Here is a 19,519-nt window from a genome sequence, read left to right as displayed (position 1 = left end):
TCAGCTGTGCTGATGTTCTCATTGATCATTGGTTCTGAATGATCCCATTTCTGCACCTGGCCCATGCTTTGCAGCATGCAAGCCCTCCTGGTGTCCCCCCTGCAGGCAGACCTGGCAAACCTGTACCTGAAGGCCGGGCTGAAGGGCGTGGGCTCCGTGTTCCTGCTGAGCGATGCGCAGGTGGCGGACGAGCAGTTCCTGGTGCTGGTCAACGACTTCTTGGCATCAGGTACAGCCCTCGTGTTACAGGAGCCTCCTCCAGCCAGGTCTCATAAGCTCTCAGAGTTCTATAACACACCCAAGATAGCTCAGCTACCCTTGGAGGCATAAAAATCAGCAGGATGGCTTCTGTGGCAGTGTTGGAAACAGAAAGGTTTAATAAAAGGCAAAATAACAAACAGAGAAAAACTGAACCAGGTGCAAGAGGTCCTTACTCCTGGTAAAACACCTTACAAAAACAGTTAGTTTCTTTGTTCACTTCTTTTTCTACTAAATTGCCCAGGTGGTCCTTTTTGGCTTCTGTTCAATTAGCTATCCTTAAGTTTAAAGTGAAGGCCCTGGCACAGGGTGCTCAGAGCAGCTGTGGCTGCCCCTGGATCCCTGGAAATGTCCAGGGCCAGCCTGGACGGGGCTTGGAGCAACCTGAGATAGTGGGAAGTGTCTTAATTATTTGTTTCACTTGTTGTCATTATCTGGAACAAAATATACCTTTTAATCTCTTTGATGAGTGAGGAGATTTCTGATTAGTGTATTTCCCTAAGTGATCAGTGCTCGTATTGAAAGTATCTGGCTCAATAATGATGATTTTAATCAAATCAGAAGCCAGAAAGGAAGTGAATATGTGATATATTAAGGAAACACCACAAAAAAAAAAAAGTGGTTGCTTGCATTTTTGGCAAACAGCTGCTTAACTATTAACTTATAAAAGTTTTTTCGAAGATTTGTAACTTGTAAAATGTTTGGATGGTCTGGGAGTTATTTGGCCACTGCTGGAAAGGGCCCCGAACAGCTGCAAAAATTTTACGTGTAGTTAATGCACTTGCAAAACTCCAATGATTTTATAATACATATGGCATATTAGGGATTTGAATATTTCTTTTTTAATCTAATTAGACTGCAGAGCTAAAAAAATTATTTTCTGTACTTTGACTCTATTCTATCTTCTTTTCCCTTGTGTTTTATACGGAAGTTTGCTCTCACAGATGTTTATTTTTCAGCAGAATGACCTTGTGTGCCCCTTTGCTGCTTCTGGGGCCCAGGGGGACCTGGTGCAGGGGTTTTACCTGAAAAGGGGACGTCCCTGAGCCCCTGAAGAGGGGAACAGCAGCTTCCCCTTGCTCTGAGACTGCAACAACATCCACATGTGTAAACCCAACATGCCCTCCTCTCCTAGGGGAAATCCCAGATCTCTTCCCTGATGATGAAGTGGAAAACATCATCAGCAGCGTGAGGAATGAAGTCAGGGGCCGGGGGCTGGTGGATTCCAGGGAGAATTGCTGGAGGTTTTTCATCGAGCGCGTCCGACGGCAGCTGAAGGTGAGATGGAGCACAAGGGGTTGGTGCTGAATGATTTTTTGCCTTTTTCCTTTTATAGATGCTCTGTGTTCTTCACACTCATATGTGTAGCCTGTTATTGTTTTAGTAGCTAGTTCCAGTACTTTTCCCTAGCCAGAAAGACAAAATTCCAGAGCTCCAAGCCCCAGAAGGTACAAGGCCTCTACCCTATCTTGGTTTTTCTGTGAACCAAGGCTAAAAACCAGCTCTTCAAGACATATTCATAAACAAAGTTTAGTTTCCATCTGTGGTCCATTTGCATATTGGAGTTAATTGTCCAGTTATAATTTTAGGTTATGAAGTCCCATCCTTCTTGTTTTTCTCAGTCCATGTTGTTTGTGCTCTTGGGCCCGAGATTTGGATCATTTGTCCTTGGTCCCCAGCTAGAGAAGGAATTGTTTTGCCTCCTATTGTGGGAATCCAGGACTCCTGAGCAACTGACCAATATGATCACGCAGAGTCTGTTAATTTTTTACATTACACATATATTTATGGATTCTACAAACTACTAAGCACACACTTCTTGATTGGTGCCTTTGTCTTGTTCACTCATTTTCTGCCTGCATTTCTCAGAGTATGTGATTGGTTACAGTCCAGGTGTTTCACAGTCCTTGTGGTCTTGGTATTCAGTTTCTCAGCCTATTCTTTCTTAATTTAGCCCAATTTATGTTCCAATAGCCTTGATGAATTCCTGAGGCTTTGATAACAAACTTAGAAGCAGTCTGGCTTGTGCACACTGTGGCCTAACCCTTGCAAACACATTGCAACAGTCTGCCTGCTCTGTGAAGAGACCTCACCAGCACTTCATATGAAGCTCAGAACTACACCAAAGCACAGAATCGAAAACTTAAAGCATCAAAGGGGTCATGGAGCCCGAGATGGGCTGTGATTTGTGTGAAAAAAACAACTAACTCTACAACTTGTAAAAGTTGTAAAGCTGGTATGTTTATTATAGTGCTGGACTCATGTGGGGATTGTTCTTCTTAAAGAACATGTGTACCTTTGAGAATTCTGAACTTTTAAAAATCTTTTACTTGTATGTAAGCATAGAGTTTTATAATAAGTTTATGCATATTTATTTTACTAGTTTTTACTGGTAAAATATTAGTAGCTAGTTCCAGTACTTTACTAGTAAAATATTTTACTAGTAAAAAACTAGTAAAATAAATATGCATAAACTTATTATAAAACTCTATGCATATATACAAGTATGCATATATTTATTAGTTTTTAAATCTATTTTAAGAACTAATATACTAGTTTTGTGTTACACTTGTAGCTATTTTTTTTATTAGAAAGTACAGAAAGAACTCTTATGTCATTTTGTTTGTTTCTTGTAGTTTATGTTTCAAAGTTTAAGAGGCCTTTCTTATCTCTTTTTACATTATTTTCTCTCAGTTAAAATAGTTTTGTGAGTATAAGTTTTTTGTGAGGACAGGTAGTTTGGAGCACAGACTAAACAACACATCTCATCTATGTAAGCAAGCTACAGACTTAATAATTTAAAACAGCGCATTTTACCTAAATCTGAAATAGATGGAAATCTATTAAACATTCCCTCTGTTTCAGTGGCAGGGCAGGTGCTGCTCTCCCTGCCTCTGCCCTGCTCCTCAGTGCCCTCTCCTGCTCCTCAGGTGGCTCTGTGCCTGTCCCCCGTGGGCCCCAAGCTGCGCCTCCGCAGCCGCCGCTTCCCAGCGCTGGCCAGCTGCACCACCATGGATTGCTTCCAGCCCTGGCCCCGCCAGGCCCTGGAGTCCGTCAGCCTCTGCTTCCTGCGGGACATGGACACCCTGCAGGTGAGCACCAGCACAGATCCTCTGCTGGGGACACTGGGGGACACTGGGGGGACAGCGCTGGCCACAGCCAGGGTGGGGTATTTTCAGGGTTTGCCGTGGCAGGAAGGAAAGGTGAATCTGACTCCATGTTCTTAGAAGGCTAACTTATTATGATATGAAATTGTTATATTATGTTATATTGTTATATTACATTATGTTATACTACAGCTATGTTATACTATGTTATACTACGTTATATTATGTTATACTACACTATATTATGTTATGCTACACTATGTATATTATATTATATTATATTATATTATATTATATTATATTATATTATATTATATTATATTATATTATATTATATTATATTATATTATATTATATTATATTATATTATATTATATTATATTATATTATATTATATTATATTATATTATACTATACTATATCATACTATATTATATCATACTATATTATATTATACTATACTATATTATACTATACTATATTATACTATATTAAAACTATGCTAAAGAATAAAGGACGGCACAGACATATTTTCTGAAAAATCCTTTCATTAGGATCTTTTCTCCTGAGAAGCTAAGAAGCTTCAGCTTCTCCATGTTTTGCTACTTTGGAATGTGATTTGGAGAATTGTTTACCCAACACGTGAAATTGTTTTTACTTGATGACCAATGACAGCCACCTGTGTCGAGGCTGTGAGCAGTCACAAGATTTTATTATCATCCCTTTACTTTCTATTCCTTTCAAGCCTTCTGATGAAATCCTTTCTTCTGTTCTTTTAGTATAGTTTTAATATATAATTTTCTTTTAATATAATATATATAATAAAATAATAAATCAGCCTTCTGAAACATGGAGTCAAGATTCTCATCTCTTCCCTCGTCCTGGCACCCTTGTGAACACCATCACAAATGGATACTCACAGAAGGCTTAAAAGATATTAATGAAAAACTCGTGACTCTCTCCAGAGTCCTGAAACAGCTGGAGTGTGACTGGTTATTAAGTAAAAACAATTCACATGTTGGATAAACAATCTCCAAACCACATCCCAAAGCAGCAAAACACAGGAGAAGCAAATCAGATAATTATCATTTTCATTTTTCTCTGAGGCTTCTCAGCTTCCCAGGAAAAGAAATGCTGGCAAAGGGATTTTTCAGAAAATATGACAGTGACACCAGGAGCGGCTCCATGTCGCTCACGTCATGTCAGGGAGGGTTGGGTTGGCCTCAACACATCCAGGTGTCTGTCCAGAGGGGCATCACTGGTGGCACTGAAGTGCTTTAAACTCAACCAAACCATCATTGAGGCATATTCCACTTTTCTTTGGAGAAGGCCATGGGCAGAACCATGGGCACCACGCTCTTGTGTCACTTGGAGCTGATGAGGATGTCTTACTGGGGGCTGAGGATGTCTTACTGGGAGCTGAGGATGTCTTCCTGGGAGCTGCTGAGGGGTCACTGGGAACTGATGGCACTGCCAGGGAAAGGACAGCTCTGCCAGCACAAGGGCAGCCCCAAACCTGCACAGAAAATAACCTGCTGCTCTCCCCACTTGTGTCTGAGCCTCTGGAAATCTCAAGGGCAAAAATAGGTCAAGTTCTCAGTGATGACAATCTGCTACTAGAATAGAGATTCGTTTCTGTTTATTTAGCTTTTCCAGGCAGGGTTTAGGAAGAATAAAGCCTACAATGTTTCTTTTTAGGAGTGTGCACTTTTCCCATTTGTACAGGAGAAAAGCCCAAAATTATACTTAGAAGAGCTGTTATTTTGTAGAGAAATTGCTTGGAATAAGATAATGTGTGAGATAAAAAGATATAAAAAAGGGATATAAAGTACACGAGCAACAAAGTTATTTTAGAGATAACAGTGGAAAGGGATCAGCTGAGGTGTTACACCCTGGATTGTGCTGCAGCAGAATCAAAAGTTACCAAATTCCTTTCTATTCAGCACAGACATGTGTTTATATATAGTTTTCTATTTAAAACAGTTTCTCCCCATCTTCCCATCTTCCCTGTAGGATTCAGTCAAGGATTCAATAAGCAAATTCATGGCCCACGTCCACATCAGTGTCAACGAGGTGTCCCGGCTGTACCTGAGCAACGAGCGCCGCTACAACTACACCACCCCCAAGTCCTTCCTGGAGCAAATCAAACTCTACCAGAGCCTGCTGCTGAGCAAGGACAAGGAGTTAAAGGCAAAAATGGAGCGCCTGGAGAACGGCCTGGAGAAGCTCAAGAGCACCTCTGCACAGGTAAGGACTCCTTGGGGTTGGTTTTCCTTGTTTTTCTTGTCTGGTTTGAGGAAGAGCTTTACAGGGAAGAAATTTGGCATGGATCCTAGCTCTAGTCTGGCTTGAGCTGGGTTTCTGGAGGAGCAGAAGTGATGCTCTGCCCTGGAAAGGAGAATGGAGACGTGTGTGCCCAGTCTTCTGCTGTCTGGGAGGTAACTGAAAGATTTCGGTAAGTAAAATGAGATTGGGATCCAGCTGGCTCTGTCATCCTCATTTAATGATTAAATTTCAGCTGTGGTGACAAAACAGCTTAGAAAATACAGGACAGTCAGTGATTTTTGGAGTTGCATCCAGGAAATCTACAAAAACCTCAGCAAGACCCTCTCAAACTAAAGAATGCATGCTGTTAAAATGAGGCTGATGTTAATTTTCCTTTTATTATACTATCTGTCTTTAAGGAGAGCTAACACATGTCTGAAATGCACATCAGTCATCCCAAAATCCCCCAGCTAAAGACTCTCACTGGCACTCTCCTCCCTCTGGTAGTGACTGTAAGTTGTTCTGGGTGTTTCCCAACCCTCTCTGCAGTGACACCTACATCTGTTGCTACACTCCCATTTTGCTCTCCATTTCATATTCTATTAACTCTCACAAATGTTTGCTCACAAAGCTTCTCCAGCGGCAAATGAGGCTCTCCTGGAGCTGCTCTGGAGGAATGCAGGGGGCTTGATGAGGAGGAAGGACTGGCAGGTCCATCCCCTTCCACACATCTGCTCTGGGGGCATCAATCACATCTGTCACACTCAGGGGACACAGCGTGCCTGGAGGTGATGGATGGGCTGGGCTGGTGCTCTCAGTGCTGACATCTCCATCTCCCTTCAAACAGCCTCTGCTCACTGAGCAGGACATGGGGTGGGCACTGCCACGTCCCCTGTGCAGGTTTTAGCATCTCCTTTGGAGGGAAGGGGTAGCAGAGAGCACTGGTGGCACCCACCTGAGTCATGAGGCCGTGCCCAGCACACACCTCACTGCCCAGCACACACCTCACTGCCCAGCATACACCTCACCCCGTCACCAAAACTACAGGAAAAATAAAAACCCTCCAACAACACTTTTAGTGTTAGAGAATTGAGGCATTATTATGTTCTGGCCGGGATGTGCAACAGAAATAATTTCATCCACACATAACCTGGGTGTGCAGAGAAAATCATTTCATGGCACATGAATCTTACCAGCTTTTTCACAAACTTTATGCAGTCAAAACACACAGAGATTCACTGGTTCAGTGTTCATTGATATCAAGTTATGGAGTTCTTAATCTTTCGTTTCCTGTTGGTTCCAGATCTCTTCCCCTCTGATGCTAATTATGTTCTCATTACCTCTGATGCTAATTGGGTTCTCATTCTTATTTCTCTTTTCCCAGACCAGGTGTCTCAGACCATGCCAGGGGTGATGTTTGGAGCTGATGGTTGTTATCTTTTCTGTATCTTCTGTGCTATTCCCAGTCTGTTAAGATGTTAAATTCACCAGGCCTTGCGTGGTGGAATAATGCCCTGGAAAGAAACAGAAATTTCCTTCCCCAGGGACAAAGGCAAACAAAACTGATTGAAATTATAAAATTATAAATTTTAAACTTGGTATATTTTCCAACAACCTCACCTTACCCATGCAGGCAATAGCTCTGATGGACCTGTGAGGTGCTACTGTTTTTTCAGGACTCCCCAATAGTGGATAAGGTGGATTAGGTTTATTTTCTTGTGGGAACAGCTAATATGAAATGAATATTTTGAAAACAAGTCCCTGGGTCTGCTGTGACACATGGAAACCCTTCTGTATCCTTCAGGCTTCTCTTCAGTGGGTGCTGTGTGGGCAGGGTTCTCTGCTGAGCCACAGAGCAGTGGTGGGGACTTGGAGGCAATGGGAAGGATGGGAAAATCAAATCCCAAGAAGGATGAAGAGCACAGTGTTGGTGTCTGGTTGCAGTGAGGCTGGGCTGAAAGGTGCCTCCTTGAGCAGGTAATTAAGATGCAGAGCAGTGAGGACAAACATGTCAAATTCAAGTCTAAAATTAGCACTGGGGGCCTAAAATTAAACACCTAAATTACCAGATGTGCGCAATAGTCAAAACTGCTGTTGATTTGAAAGCAGAGTGTGGATATTTATCAGTATTGGAAATCATACCAGCATGTTCAATCTTGAACATGGGTTTAAAAGGCTGAACTTTACATTCACCCATGGAAATACTTGGTCCTGGGGCTGAGGAAGTGGAGATTCCTCTCTCACTCAGGTGTGTCACCCGCAGGTTGTGTTGGGAGTGATGTGCTGAGGGAATTTTCACAGTAAAGGTGGAGGATTTTGATCCCTGGCTATCACCTGGCTGTGCTGTAGCTGTGGGGACTGGTGCTCATCCCTGGCATTCTCCAGGGCCCACGATAATTAAGGATGAGGTTTGTGTATTTCTGTAGGCTCAGAGTGGCCTCAGCACGAGGGGCTGTTGTATCAGGAGCTGCAGGTATTTTTTACCTTGCTTTCATTTCAAAATAACCTCTCTGCCTCCTTTCACTGTGGTCCTCTCTACCTCTACCCCTTTCTTTTCTTTCTTTCCTGTGGAGATTTGGACACCTGGGTGCTGCTGACCAACTTTGCTCCTCCAGCAATGTTTTACAAGCGCCTCTCCCTGTGGCCAGTGCATCCTCAGCGCTCAGGGAAGCTGAAGCCTCCTTCCCATTAGGAGATAATGGATTGGGAAGATGTGTGGGATGAGTCATTTGTTTTTCAGAGTGCTGTGTGCCACCGAGAGGTCAGCACCCATTGCTGAGTAATTCTGAGGGTGGCTGTGGTTAATATTGCATCACTGCATTCCAGATTCCAGCCTGCCTGCCGCTATCAATTAATCGCTGACCTTTTGATGTATTTTGTGTTCTTGAAACAAGGCAGGGACAATCAGATAAAATGAGTCTTCTGGGAGCCTGCCCTCCAGGTTTTCTTCTCTTCAATAATTTTTCTCATGCTGTTCTGGTGGTAGGCAAAGGCTTCTCCCTTCCTTTCCCCGATGAAGTCACAGCACATTACCCTTGAATTTCTCATTTGCTTTGCTCTTTGCCTTTCCACCTCACATTACTAATTGCTTATCAGATTGTTCTGCACTCAGGAAGCTGCTCACAGGTTTCTCACGAAATCACAGAATCACAGAATTCTTTGGGTTGGAAGGGATCATGCAGATCATCCTTTTCCACCCCTGCCATGGCAGGGACACCTTCCACTGTCCCAGGTTGTTCCAAGCCCCATCCAGCCTGGCCTTGGACACTTCCAGGTATCCAGGAGCAGCCACAGCTGCTCTGGGCACCTGTGCCAGGGCCTGCCCACCCTTCCAGGGAAGGATTTCTTCCTGATAGCCAACCTAACCCTGCCCTCCTTCAATCTGAAGTAATTCCCAATTGTCCTGTCACTTCAGGCCCTTGCAAACAGTCCTTCTCCAGCATTGTTGCTTTTTTAAAATCCTGACAAAGTCATTTCCCCTTCCATTGTGCTTGGCAGGGCATTGTGTGTTCCGCGGGGCTGAGCTTACACCTGCTCTTTGTGCTGCTGTTGAGTGCCTGTGGATTTTAATCCCCTGCTTGTTTTGTCCTGGCCCTGTAAACCCCTGGAGCTGCCGTTTGTGTGTGTATCCAGCACACAAAGGCTGATTTCTGGGCAGAAGGTCACAGCCATATCAGCCATCAGCAGAGCCCACTTCAATTTCCTGCAGCCCCCAGACAGCTGGGGCTGAACAAGGAGCTGCTGCTGGGTTTGTCCCAGGGGGGGATTCTGTGAGCCTGGATTTACAGCTGTGCCTTTGTCCTGCTCAGAGCAGTCCCACAGAGCCAGGAGCAGGGGATGGTGATGGATGGAGAGCGTGTGGAGAGCCCTGAAAAGCTGCTCTCCACGTGAAGCCAATGCCAAATGTCAGCAGCTTCAGTTCATGGATTGCAGGCTGTGCTCTCCCTTCTGGTATCAAAATGGTATCACCAAAACCAGTGTCTGCTTCCCTTCCTGTGAGTATTTTTGTGTGGGTAAAGATGTACCCCAGGAGCTCTAAGGGAACCTTTCTGAGCCTGATTTCAGGCAGTGAAAACCTCTGCGCTCTGCCCAGAGTCTGGGTGAGTTCACTGAAATAGGGATTTTACAGGAGGTTTTCTGTCTGTAAGTGACAGCCTGTGTGAGCTTCCCCCTGTGCAAATGCTGCTGAGGGCTCCTGTGTGGGAGCAGGCAGTGAGGAGCTGCCACCATGGCCATACTGGTGGCCTCCTGGCTGCCAGCTCAAGGGGATGTCCCTTCCCAGGCTCGTCTGACATCACATTTAAAGCCCCTTGAACCTCAGAGCTCTGGATTTGTCAGCAGATGCCAACCGCAATTTTTCTGGGGTGAAAATGAAGTCAGGAAGAAGTTCTTCCCTGTGAGGGTGGGGAAGCCCTGGCACAGGGTGCCCAGAGCAGCTGTGGCTGCCCCCTCCCCATCCAAGGCCAGGTTGGACAGGGTTTGGAGTAGCCTGGGACAGTGGAAGGTGTCCCTGCCCATGGCAGAGGAACTGGATGGGCTTTCAGGTCCCTTCCAACCCAAACCATTCCAAATTTCTGTGATTCCTGCAGGACTGATGGTCTCAGAGCAGGTGCTGCCCCTGGCCTGTGCCTGGGGAGGGCAGGGTGTGCTGCGGTGAGCAGGAGGCTCAGGGAGGTCCTGCTCCAAACCACCTCGTGCCCAGGTTTGCTGCTGGTGAGGCTGAGAAGGTGAAATGTGGCTGAACTGTGGCCTTGTCACCTCCCCAGCAAGGCACAGCAGCTTTGCTCAGGGGGATGTGACATCAGAGCTCAGGCCCAAAACTGATGGGTTTGGGTTTACAGTGATTTCCTGCACATTCCTGCTGTGGGATGGGGCTCCTGGGCTGTGTGAAACTGATGCCTAAAGAGAGGCTTCTAGAGCAGAGGCTGGACACAGTTAAAGGAATAAAGTGGGGATTTATTTAAAAAAACCTTCAAAGGATCCACCTGGGGCAGTGCAAGAGCCCAGCCAGGGCTGCACCCAGGATGGACCCAGGATGGACTCAGGGTCAGGAGTTCTCACCCTTTTATGAGTTCTGGTCCATTTCCACGCTGGGGTTCAGTGTCCAATCCCAGCTCCAGGGGCTGCAGTCCCACCCTCCCAGGTTCTCTCCTCCATCCCCTGCTGTTTGCACTTTTTGGGGCTGAAGCTGCAGCGGTGTCCTTGGTTCTGGGGCTGGGAAAGGATTGTTCTGTGTGCCTGAGCTGGGAGGAGACCTTGCTGACACTTTCTGTGGAGTTCAGAGTTATTTACCAATGCAGTGCAGAGCCTGGGAAATATGAAAGATAAAACTGAAGGCATCAGCAGGACTCTGGGGTCCCTCACTGGGTGTGCGGCTGTGCTGGGCACTGAGGAGCAGGCAGGGCAGCCCAGCTCCCACAGATCTCTGCCCCGCAGGTGGATGAGCTGAAGGCCAAGCTGGCAGCCCAGGAGGTGGAGCTGAAGCAGAAGAACGAGGATGCTGACAAGCTGATCCAGGTGGTGGGGGTGGAGACAGAAAGGTGAGCAGGAAGAAGGCGGTGGCTGATGAGGAGGAGCGGAAGGTGGCCCTCATCGCCCAGGAGGTGGAGCAGAAGAAGAAGGACTGTGAGGAGGACCTGGCCAAGGCTGAGCCTGCCCTGGCAGCTGCCCAGGCTGCTCTCAACACCCTCAACAAGGTAGGGTGAGGATTCCCTCAGTGGTTTTCCTCCTCGCTGGGGGAGAGAGGCTGTGTCATCTGATGTCCCAAGTTCTGCGCATTTTATCGTCCCTCCTCCAGCTTCCTCCCTGCTGGTGCTAAAGTGTGTAAAAAAGGATTGGATGTGGCACTCAGTGCCATGGTTTAGTTGACAAGGTGGTGTTTGGTCACAGGTTGGACTTGCTGATCTCAAGGTCTTTTCCAGCCTGGCTAATTGTGTGATTCTGGGGTTCCTGGTGGAACTCGGAGCACCCATGAGGCTGCACCATGTTCCCTTTCACTCATTGCCATGGAGAGGAGCAGACAAAGCTGGTCCAATGGAAGATGTCACTGGGAAAAGGTGTGATCAGGAGATTAGCATTGCTCTGATTGCAGGAGATGGGTTTTGGGAGGAGTTTTTGTGCCTTGGAAGGTTTGTCCTTCAAGGGTTCTCCAGGGGTTCCCATTTGATGTGGCACTCAGTGCTGTGGATTTAGTTGAGGAGGTGGTGTTGAGTCATAGGTTGGACTTGATGATCTCAAAGGTCTTTTCCAACCTCATTCATTCTGTGGTTCTGTGAGGTGTCTGAGAGACTAACCTGCAATTTGTTTTGGTGTGCAGCTCATGCATAGTGTGAGTTTGAAAACTTGGGAAATCAGGAGTTGGAGACAAAAATGCTCTTTTGGTTCCTCCAGTGCAGTTTGGCTGCTTGCCCTGTGAGGGTGCCTGGGCTTTCTCATCAGCTGCATTCCCTGAACCCTGAGGGCTGCAGGATGTGGGAATCAGAGGATGGATTTGGCACTGGCATCTCAGCCTGGGTAGGAGGGAGCATGAGGGGAAGCTCTGAATGTTGTTTTTGAGGGTCTGAGCGTTATTTCTATAGGTTTCATTTTTATTTATCCCAATCTTCTGAGAGAGCATAAAACCTCCTGCTCCCCCAGGAGCCTGGGGAGGAGCAATGTGCTGTGCTGGTCCCAGGTGGGATGTCAGGAGCAGGGAATGGAGCAGGTGTGCTGCAAACATGCAGAGCAGTGATCTAAAGGCAGCACTGCTGGGGCCCAGAGGAGCCCAATTTATCAGATTGATAGCCTGGGAGCCTGACTCTATTAGTGGCAGAGTGAAAAGAAACCCATTCATTTTTACCTAACAACCTTGTTTTCTCCTTTTTAGACCAATCTGACGGAGCTGAGGTCCTTTGGGTCACCTCCTTCTGCTGTCAGCAACGTCACAGCAGCCGTGATGGTGCTGACAGCCCCGGGAGGGAAGATCCCCAAGGACAGGAGCTGGAAAGCAGCCAGAGTGGCCATGGCAAGGGTAGACAGCTTCCTGGACTCCCTGATCAAGTTCAACAAGGAGAACATCCACGAGAACTGCCTGAAAGCCCTGCAGCCCTATCTGCAAGACCCCAGCTTCAACCCCGAGTTCGTGGCCACCAAGTCGGCGGCGGCGGCCGGGCTGTGCTCGTGGGTGCTGAACATCGAGCGCTTCCACCGCGTCTTCTGCGAGGTGCAGCCCAAGAGACAGGCCCTGGACAGGGCCAACGCTGAGCTGGCAGCAGCCCAGGACAAGCTGGCCACTGTCAAGGCCAAAATTGCTGTGAGTGACCTTGGGGGAACCCATTGGAGGAACCCTCAGCTTGGGCAGAGCAGCTGCTCAGTCCTTGTGTTCTAAAGCAGGGTGGGAATCCAAAGGGTTGGGGCTTGTAGGGTTTTCTCTTCCTCTTGTTGCACTGGCAGCCCCAAAATCCAGCCCTGTGCTGGACTGACCCCAGTGTGGGCAGCAGGGAGGGGAGGGGAGGGGGATTCTGCCCTTTAGCCCCCATGCTCAGGTCAGACCCCACCTGCAGAGCTGCCCCAGCACAGGAAGGAGCTGGAGCTGCTGGAGAGAGGCCAGGGGAGCCCATGGAGATGCTCCAGGGCTGGAGCCAGGCTGGGAGAGCTGGGGGTGCTCACCTGGAGAAGGGAAAGCTCCAAGGAAACCCCAGAACCCCTTCCAGGACCTAAAGGGGCTCCAGGAGAGGACAAGGAATGGAGGGACAGGACACAGGGAATGGCTTCAAACTGAAAGAGATGAAATTTAGATTAGTTAAAGGGAAGAAATTGTTCCTTGGGAGGGTGGGCAGGTCCTGGCACAGGGTGCCCAGAGCAGCTGTGGCTGCCCCTGGCTCCCTGGCAGTGCCCAAGGCCAGGTTGGACATTGGGGCTTAGAGCAGCCTGGGACTGTGGGAGGTGTCCCTGCCCACAGCAGGGGTGGAAAAGGTCTTTAAGATCCCTTCCAACCCAAAGAATTCTGTGATTCTGTGATAGAATATTGCTGCTTTCTGAATTTCCTCTGTTCTTCTCTAGACTTGCTTGCACCCAAAGAGGAAGGCTAAATAGGAATCCTTGTTATTCCCGCTTAATTTTTTTAATGTAATTTACCTCTTCTCCGGGGCCCTCAGAAAACTCATTATCTCCAACCAGGGTGTTCCCAGTGTGCTGCACAGGGCAGGGGATGGGACCTGGAGGCTGATTCAGTGCTGGGCTGGCTGCACACTCAGTGCCTGGTTTTGCAGGATGACAACTGCTCTTGCAGGAGCCTCATTTGTCACGGCACAGCTCCCTGGCAGCACATCTTGGATGTTATTTGGATTTTTGCTACTTAAAAAAAAAAAATTTAAAAAAATCCCTGAATAGAAGAAATTACAGCATGATTAAAAGTGCATTTCCACAGAGGGTAGAGTGAGACCTTTATCGCTTTCCTTCAGAAAATTATCTCTATGTAAAAACGCATCCTGCTTTATCCTGCTTTCCTCCCTGCTCCCTCCCAGCACGATACCTGCTACGAACAGGCTGTGGGAAGCAGCTGCTCTGGTTTTGGGGTGTTTTGGGATCTCTCTTTGGGAGTGGCATCCCCTCCAGGGCTGGGCTGTTGGGCTGGACCCACAGCAGGGGCAGGGTCCCAGTGAGTGAGGTCCCTCTGTTCCCCTCAGCCCCTCCACCAGCACCTCACCCTGCTAGAAAACACATCACTCCCTTGATGTTTTCAAGGGCTTATCATTCTTAAAATGCTTACTACACTTTTTAACTAAAAATACAAGAAAATGGTGCAGAACTCTCCGGCCGCCCCTTCCTGCTGCAGATGAAAGGAGGCACCTGAAGCAGGGATGGATTTAGAGGGCTTTGGTGTCTAATTCTCCCACCTCAGATGTGCCATCCAGTGCTGGGGAACTTTTTTCATCCCTTTATGCTGCTCTTCTCCAAAGCTTTTTTATGCCTGGGCTTTTTTTTTTTCCCCTCAAAGGAGTGGGATTTTGTTAAAAAAAATTGCAATCTTTGGGGAGATTACTGCTGCTCCTCTGGCAGGCTCTTACAAAACTGCCTGGTTTAGGGGCCCTCTCCTCTCTGCAGATGGGGAGTGATGCAGGGGAGCGTGGGATGGATGTGGAGGTACATCCTTACTTATCTGGGATCTCTTGGATAGCTTCACTGCTGGCTGCTGATTCATACCTGCTCACAGCTGGGCCCCAAGCTGTCTCATACTCATTTTTATTAATAAATGAGGAAATTCTGATTGTCCAAAACATTAAGGACTTTCTGTCTTTTTTCCCCTACCTGGGAATTGAGTGCTCTGCACCTGGGCTGCTGGAGGTAGAGTGAAAGGTGTGTCCACATCTGCACACAGCTGTGTTTGTGTGCCCCTGGTGGGGCCCTGCAGACCAGATATATGCATATATTCTATAGAAACTCAGTTATCAGCTCGTGCTTTTATAGTGGAATGTAATATACCTGAACCTTTGTAGGCTGATAGATCCACATGCACACAGGGACAGAAACTTTGGTGTTATTGTACCAAGGAAGGTCAAGGAGAGGCTGCTTGGTGTTTGCCAGTATCCAGGAGAGCTGCAGAGATCTCTAATATAATCCTTTTTCATTTTTGGGTTTGTTTCTAGTGTGTAGCTCAATGTTAAAGTGATTTACAAGCAGTTTAGCCTTAAGCAGTCTGCATTGGGCGCAGATAAAATCAATTATTACTTTTCTTATCAGAAGTGAAATGCTCCAAGTGCTTGTGGGAGCTGTTGGTTTGGTTTAGATCCGAGTGTGAACAAGAACAGGGCTCTCCAGTTTTCTCTGCAGGTGCTTTGGCTCTTGCTGCCCTCCCAGCCCTGACCTGCACAGGACATGGCCCCACCTCACTGGGGCAGCTCTCAGAGCAGAACCCTTTAATTCACTTGCTATATTCCTTGCTGGAAACAGTGTGAGGGCATGGTTTGGAGAGGGTTCAGGCAGAGCTCCAGGAGCCCCTTGGGGATTTGAGCATGACTTGGGGAATCAGCAGAGCCTCAAGGACTGCTTGGGGACAAGGGGCTGTAGCATCAGGAAATATCAAATTTGGGTTCCTCAGCTGCCTGCTCATTGTTCAGCCATAGCACACATCATCAGGGCACAGCCAGAAGCCCAAATAAATTCATTTTGAGTGTCCTTTGCCTCTGCCTGTGCTGAGGGTGTGAGTTCCAAGCAGTAGCACAGCCCAGCCCAGCCCTGCTCTGTGCTGGCTCCTGGTGCCAGCCCTGGGTGGATGAGCTGGGCTGGAGCTTGGCCAGCTCTGGACAAGAGTTTGCCTCAGGATCGCAGGATCCCAGAATGGTTTGGACTGGAAGGGATCTCAAAGCCCATCCTGTGCCACCCCTGCCATGGCAGGGACACCTCCCACTGTCCCAGGGTGTTCCAAGCCTGGCTTTGGACACTGCCAGGGATCCAGGGGCAGCCGCAGCTGCTCTGGGCACCCTGTGCCAGAGCCTGCCCACCCAAGGGAACAATTCCTAATTCCCAATATCCCATCCAGCCCTGCCCTCTGGCACTGGGAGCCATTCCCTCTGTCCTGTCCCCCATCCCTTGTCCTCAGTCCCTCTCCAGCTCTCCTGAAGCCCTTTTAGGTGCTGGAAGGGGCTCTGAGCTCTCCCTGGAGCCTTCTCTTCTCCAGGCTGGACACCTCCAGCTCTCTCAGTCTCCAGAGCAGAGGGGTCCAGCCCTTGGAGTGTCCTCATGGCCTTTTGGACTCCTCCAGCAGCTCCAGGTCCCCCCCAAGTTGTGCTGTTCCTGACCTCTCCTGTTTTTCCCCAGCGCCTCAATGAGAACCTGGCCAAGCTCACAGCCCGGTTTGAGAAGGCCACATCAGACAAACTCAGGTGCCAGCAGGAGGCTGAAGCCACAGCCTGCACCATCACCCTCGCCAACCGCCTGGTGAGTGCAGCAAGGGCAGCTCTGGTGGCACCACGGGGAGGGACCAGGGCTGGGCTGAGCACCTTCTATCCTCTCATGTTTTTGGGAATGTTTCCTGCACTGTCACTGTCATGTTTTCTGAAAAATCCCTTCACCAGGATTTTTTCTCCTGGGAAGCTGGGAAGCTTCAGAGAATTATCTGATTTGCTTCTCCTGTGTTTTGCTGCTTTGGAATGTGGTTTGGAGATTGTTTATCCCACATATGAATTGTTTTTACTTAATGACCAATCACCATCCAGCTGTGTCAGGACTCTGGAAGCGGTCACGAGTTTTTCATTAGCATCTTGTTAAGCCTTCTGTAAGATCCTTTCTCTATTCTTTAGTATAGTTTTAGTATAGCCTTCTTTAATATAATATGAGTACATGAAATAATAAATTAGCCTTCTAGAACATGGAGTCAGATTCTCAAGTCCTCCTTTGTCCTGGGGACCCTGAAAATATCACACACTGCAGCAAGTTTCAGCAGTGAAAATGCTTTTACAGAGGTTGTTTCCATGAGGTTGTGGCAGAATGTCTTCTGTTCCTCAAAGAAACCAGGAGAAGCAGCTGCAGAAATTGTTGTTGTATTCCAGATGGTTTGGGGCAGTTCTGCTCATTAAAGTGCCTGGCTCTGCTGCCATCACAACTCTCAGCTCCTTCTTGGGGCTTAAATGTGTGAGCAGGTGCTGATGGGCCAGAACAGTGTGAGTCAAAAATGGCATCATAAAAACAAAGGTGTGAGCATGCCCGTAGCTTTGCAGGGTCTGAAATGACAAGAATTAGAAAGAAAAGATCTTTAAAAGCCTCAGACTCCTCCAAGTCACAGTACAAAGGTTTTAGAGAGGGGCCTGTGAGGAACTGGAGAGGGATTTTGCATCAGGAGCTGTAGTGACAGGACAAGGGAGAATGGGTTCAGACTGACAGAGAGGAAATTTAGTTTAGATATATGGAAGAAATCCCTGTGAGGGTGGGCAGGCCCTGGAAAGGATTTCCCAGAGCAGCTGGGGCTGCCCCTGGATCCCTGGCAGTGCCCAAAGCCAGGCTGGGCACTGGGGCTGGGAGCACCTGGGACAGTGGGAGGTGTCCCTGTCATGGCAGGGGTGGCACTGGATGGGTTTAAGGTCCCTTCCAACCCCATCCATTCCATGATTCTGGGACACCACATCCCAGGCCATGCTGGTTACCTCTCTTCCCCACCCCATGACACGGGAGCAGCTCCCAGTCTCAACAATTCCGTGATTTTTTTACTGTCAACAATTCATCATTTCTGCAGTGCAGGCAAGGAACTGCTTGCATCCCAGCTCCCTGCTGTGCCCTGCACACCATCTCCTGTGCCACCCTGGCTTTGATCTGGGAGCAGGGCCTGACAGCCCTCACTGGTGTGCAGCTCATTTGACATTCAGGAGGTGTCACTGGTGTGGCTGTGGGTAGAAATGAGTTCCCAGACTTTGAAACAAACACTGAAGTTGTATAAAGAATGCAGCTGAACGTGGAGAGTGATTCTTTGGATTGACAAATGAACCTGGGGGATTGAGGCAAGCCCAGCTCTCACAATGCCAGGCTGGCATCTCATGAGCTTCAGGTGGCCTTAGCAAGATGCTCCAGGATCCAAGGAACAGGATCTGTGCAGCAGAAAGGGAGGCTGGCTGATGAGTGCTGTTTGTGAGGGGGTGTGTGCTAATGCAGAGGAGGAAATTTAGTGATGACAAATGCTAAATAACGTGTGCAGGGAAAACAAACTGTAATCATGCAGTTACATGGATAGGGCCTAATTGCACTATTATCACTCACAGAAGAGCTCTTGGAGTTGTTGCAGAGAGTTCTCAGGAACAGCAGCATGGCACTTGACAGGAGGAAAAAAGACAAATTGAATATTACTAATTGGTAGGAAAAAACTTCAGGGAACAGAAGTTTAGCGTCATTGTATTGGGTCTGTCAGTGCCTGCATCCCACACGTGGCCACCCTGTCTAGGAAGGCTGTGGGCAGCCTAGAAAAGTTAAAACAAAGTACAAAACCACTTCCACATGAGAAGAGAGGGAATGGATTAGGGCTCTTCATTTTGGAAAAGCTTCTGAAATCATGGCTGGTATGCAGAAGGTGGGTGAGGGATGGTTGTTCACTCTCTGTCATTATCAAAGGTAATCCAAGGAGTAGCTTTTAATTTGCCTCTTGCTAAATAAAAAGAATTCCAATGACTTCCAGAATCTGAGGTGGGAGACACCTGGGGTGTCTTGAATGTATTAAAAGTGGCAGTAGTGTGTGATCCAAGCAAAAGAGAAGAAAAGGCTTCCAGGACCTAAGGAGATAAAAAGTAATCTGAAAAAATTAATTAGGAGTAGGAAGCACCTCCAAGGACCAGGAAAATCAGATCAATAAAGATTTCTTGGTCCTAGAGGGGCTGTGGGCCTGCCTCTGGATCCCTGGAAGTGTCTAAGGCCAGGTTGGACAGGGCTTGGAGCAGCCTGGGACAGTGGAAGGTGTCCCTGCCATGGCAGGAGGTGGCCCTGGGTGACCTTTAAGGTCTCTCCCCACCCAAGGCAGTCTGTGATTCTGTGATTGCATGAATCATAAATGAGCTGGTGTGTGGGAGCTCGCACGGCTCTGCAGTGATGATGTCAACTGTCTGTAAAGAATTGTAAAAACGATCCCAAGCGATGGAGGGATGAAACACCACGTAGATAAATGTAATGTAAAGTACCTTGGAGAAATGAGGTTTTACTTCACATGGCCTGTAAGTGATGCTGAGCTGATTGTTATCACTCAGCAATGAAAGGATGGAGTTAAGAGTGCTGTGAGCTCTGTGCTCCCAGAAGCAAAAAGCCCTCACCAAACCCAAAGCCCCTCTGAAACCGGATATTAGGGTTTATTAGGAAAAGAAGGGAGAACAAAACAGAAAAATCCCCATCTTGCTCTGTGAATACCTTCTAAATAAATCTTGAATGGGCAGCATCAC

The 19,519-nt window shown here is 47.6% G+C and overlaps 1 protein-coding gene across 1 annotated transcript in view; it reads left to right on the top strand.

The window, feature by feature from the left end:
* DNAH9 (dynein axonemal heavy chain 9) overlaps positions 1-19,519 on the top strand; it is a 130,524-nt gene that overhangs the window by 45,880 nt on the left and 65,125 nt on the right. The window contains 8 exon segments of the mRNA XM_030961883.1: positions 106-229; positions 1,394-1,536; positions 3,189-3,350; positions 5,379-5,612; positions 11,067-11,163; positions 11,166-11,326; positions 12,496-12,921; positions 16,428-16,547. Of these exon segments, the coding sequence (XP_030817743.1) occupies positions 106-229; positions 1,394-1,536; positions 3,189-3,350; positions 5,379-5,612; positions 11,067-11,163; positions 11,166-11,326; positions 12,496-12,921; positions 16,428-16,547 (1,467 nt within the window).

Source organism: Camarhynchus parvulus, chromosome 18 (assembly GCF_901933205.1).
Source record: "Camarhynchus parvulus chromosome 18, STF_HiC, whole genome shotgun sequence".
In the NCBI taxonomy this organism is placed as follows: Eukaryota; Metazoa; Chordata; class Aves; order Passeriformes; family Thraupidae; genus Camarhynchus; species Camarhynchus parvulus.
The sequence above is the reverse complement of the archived record's forward strand: the minus strand, read 5'-3'. Positions and strand labels throughout refer to the sequence as shown.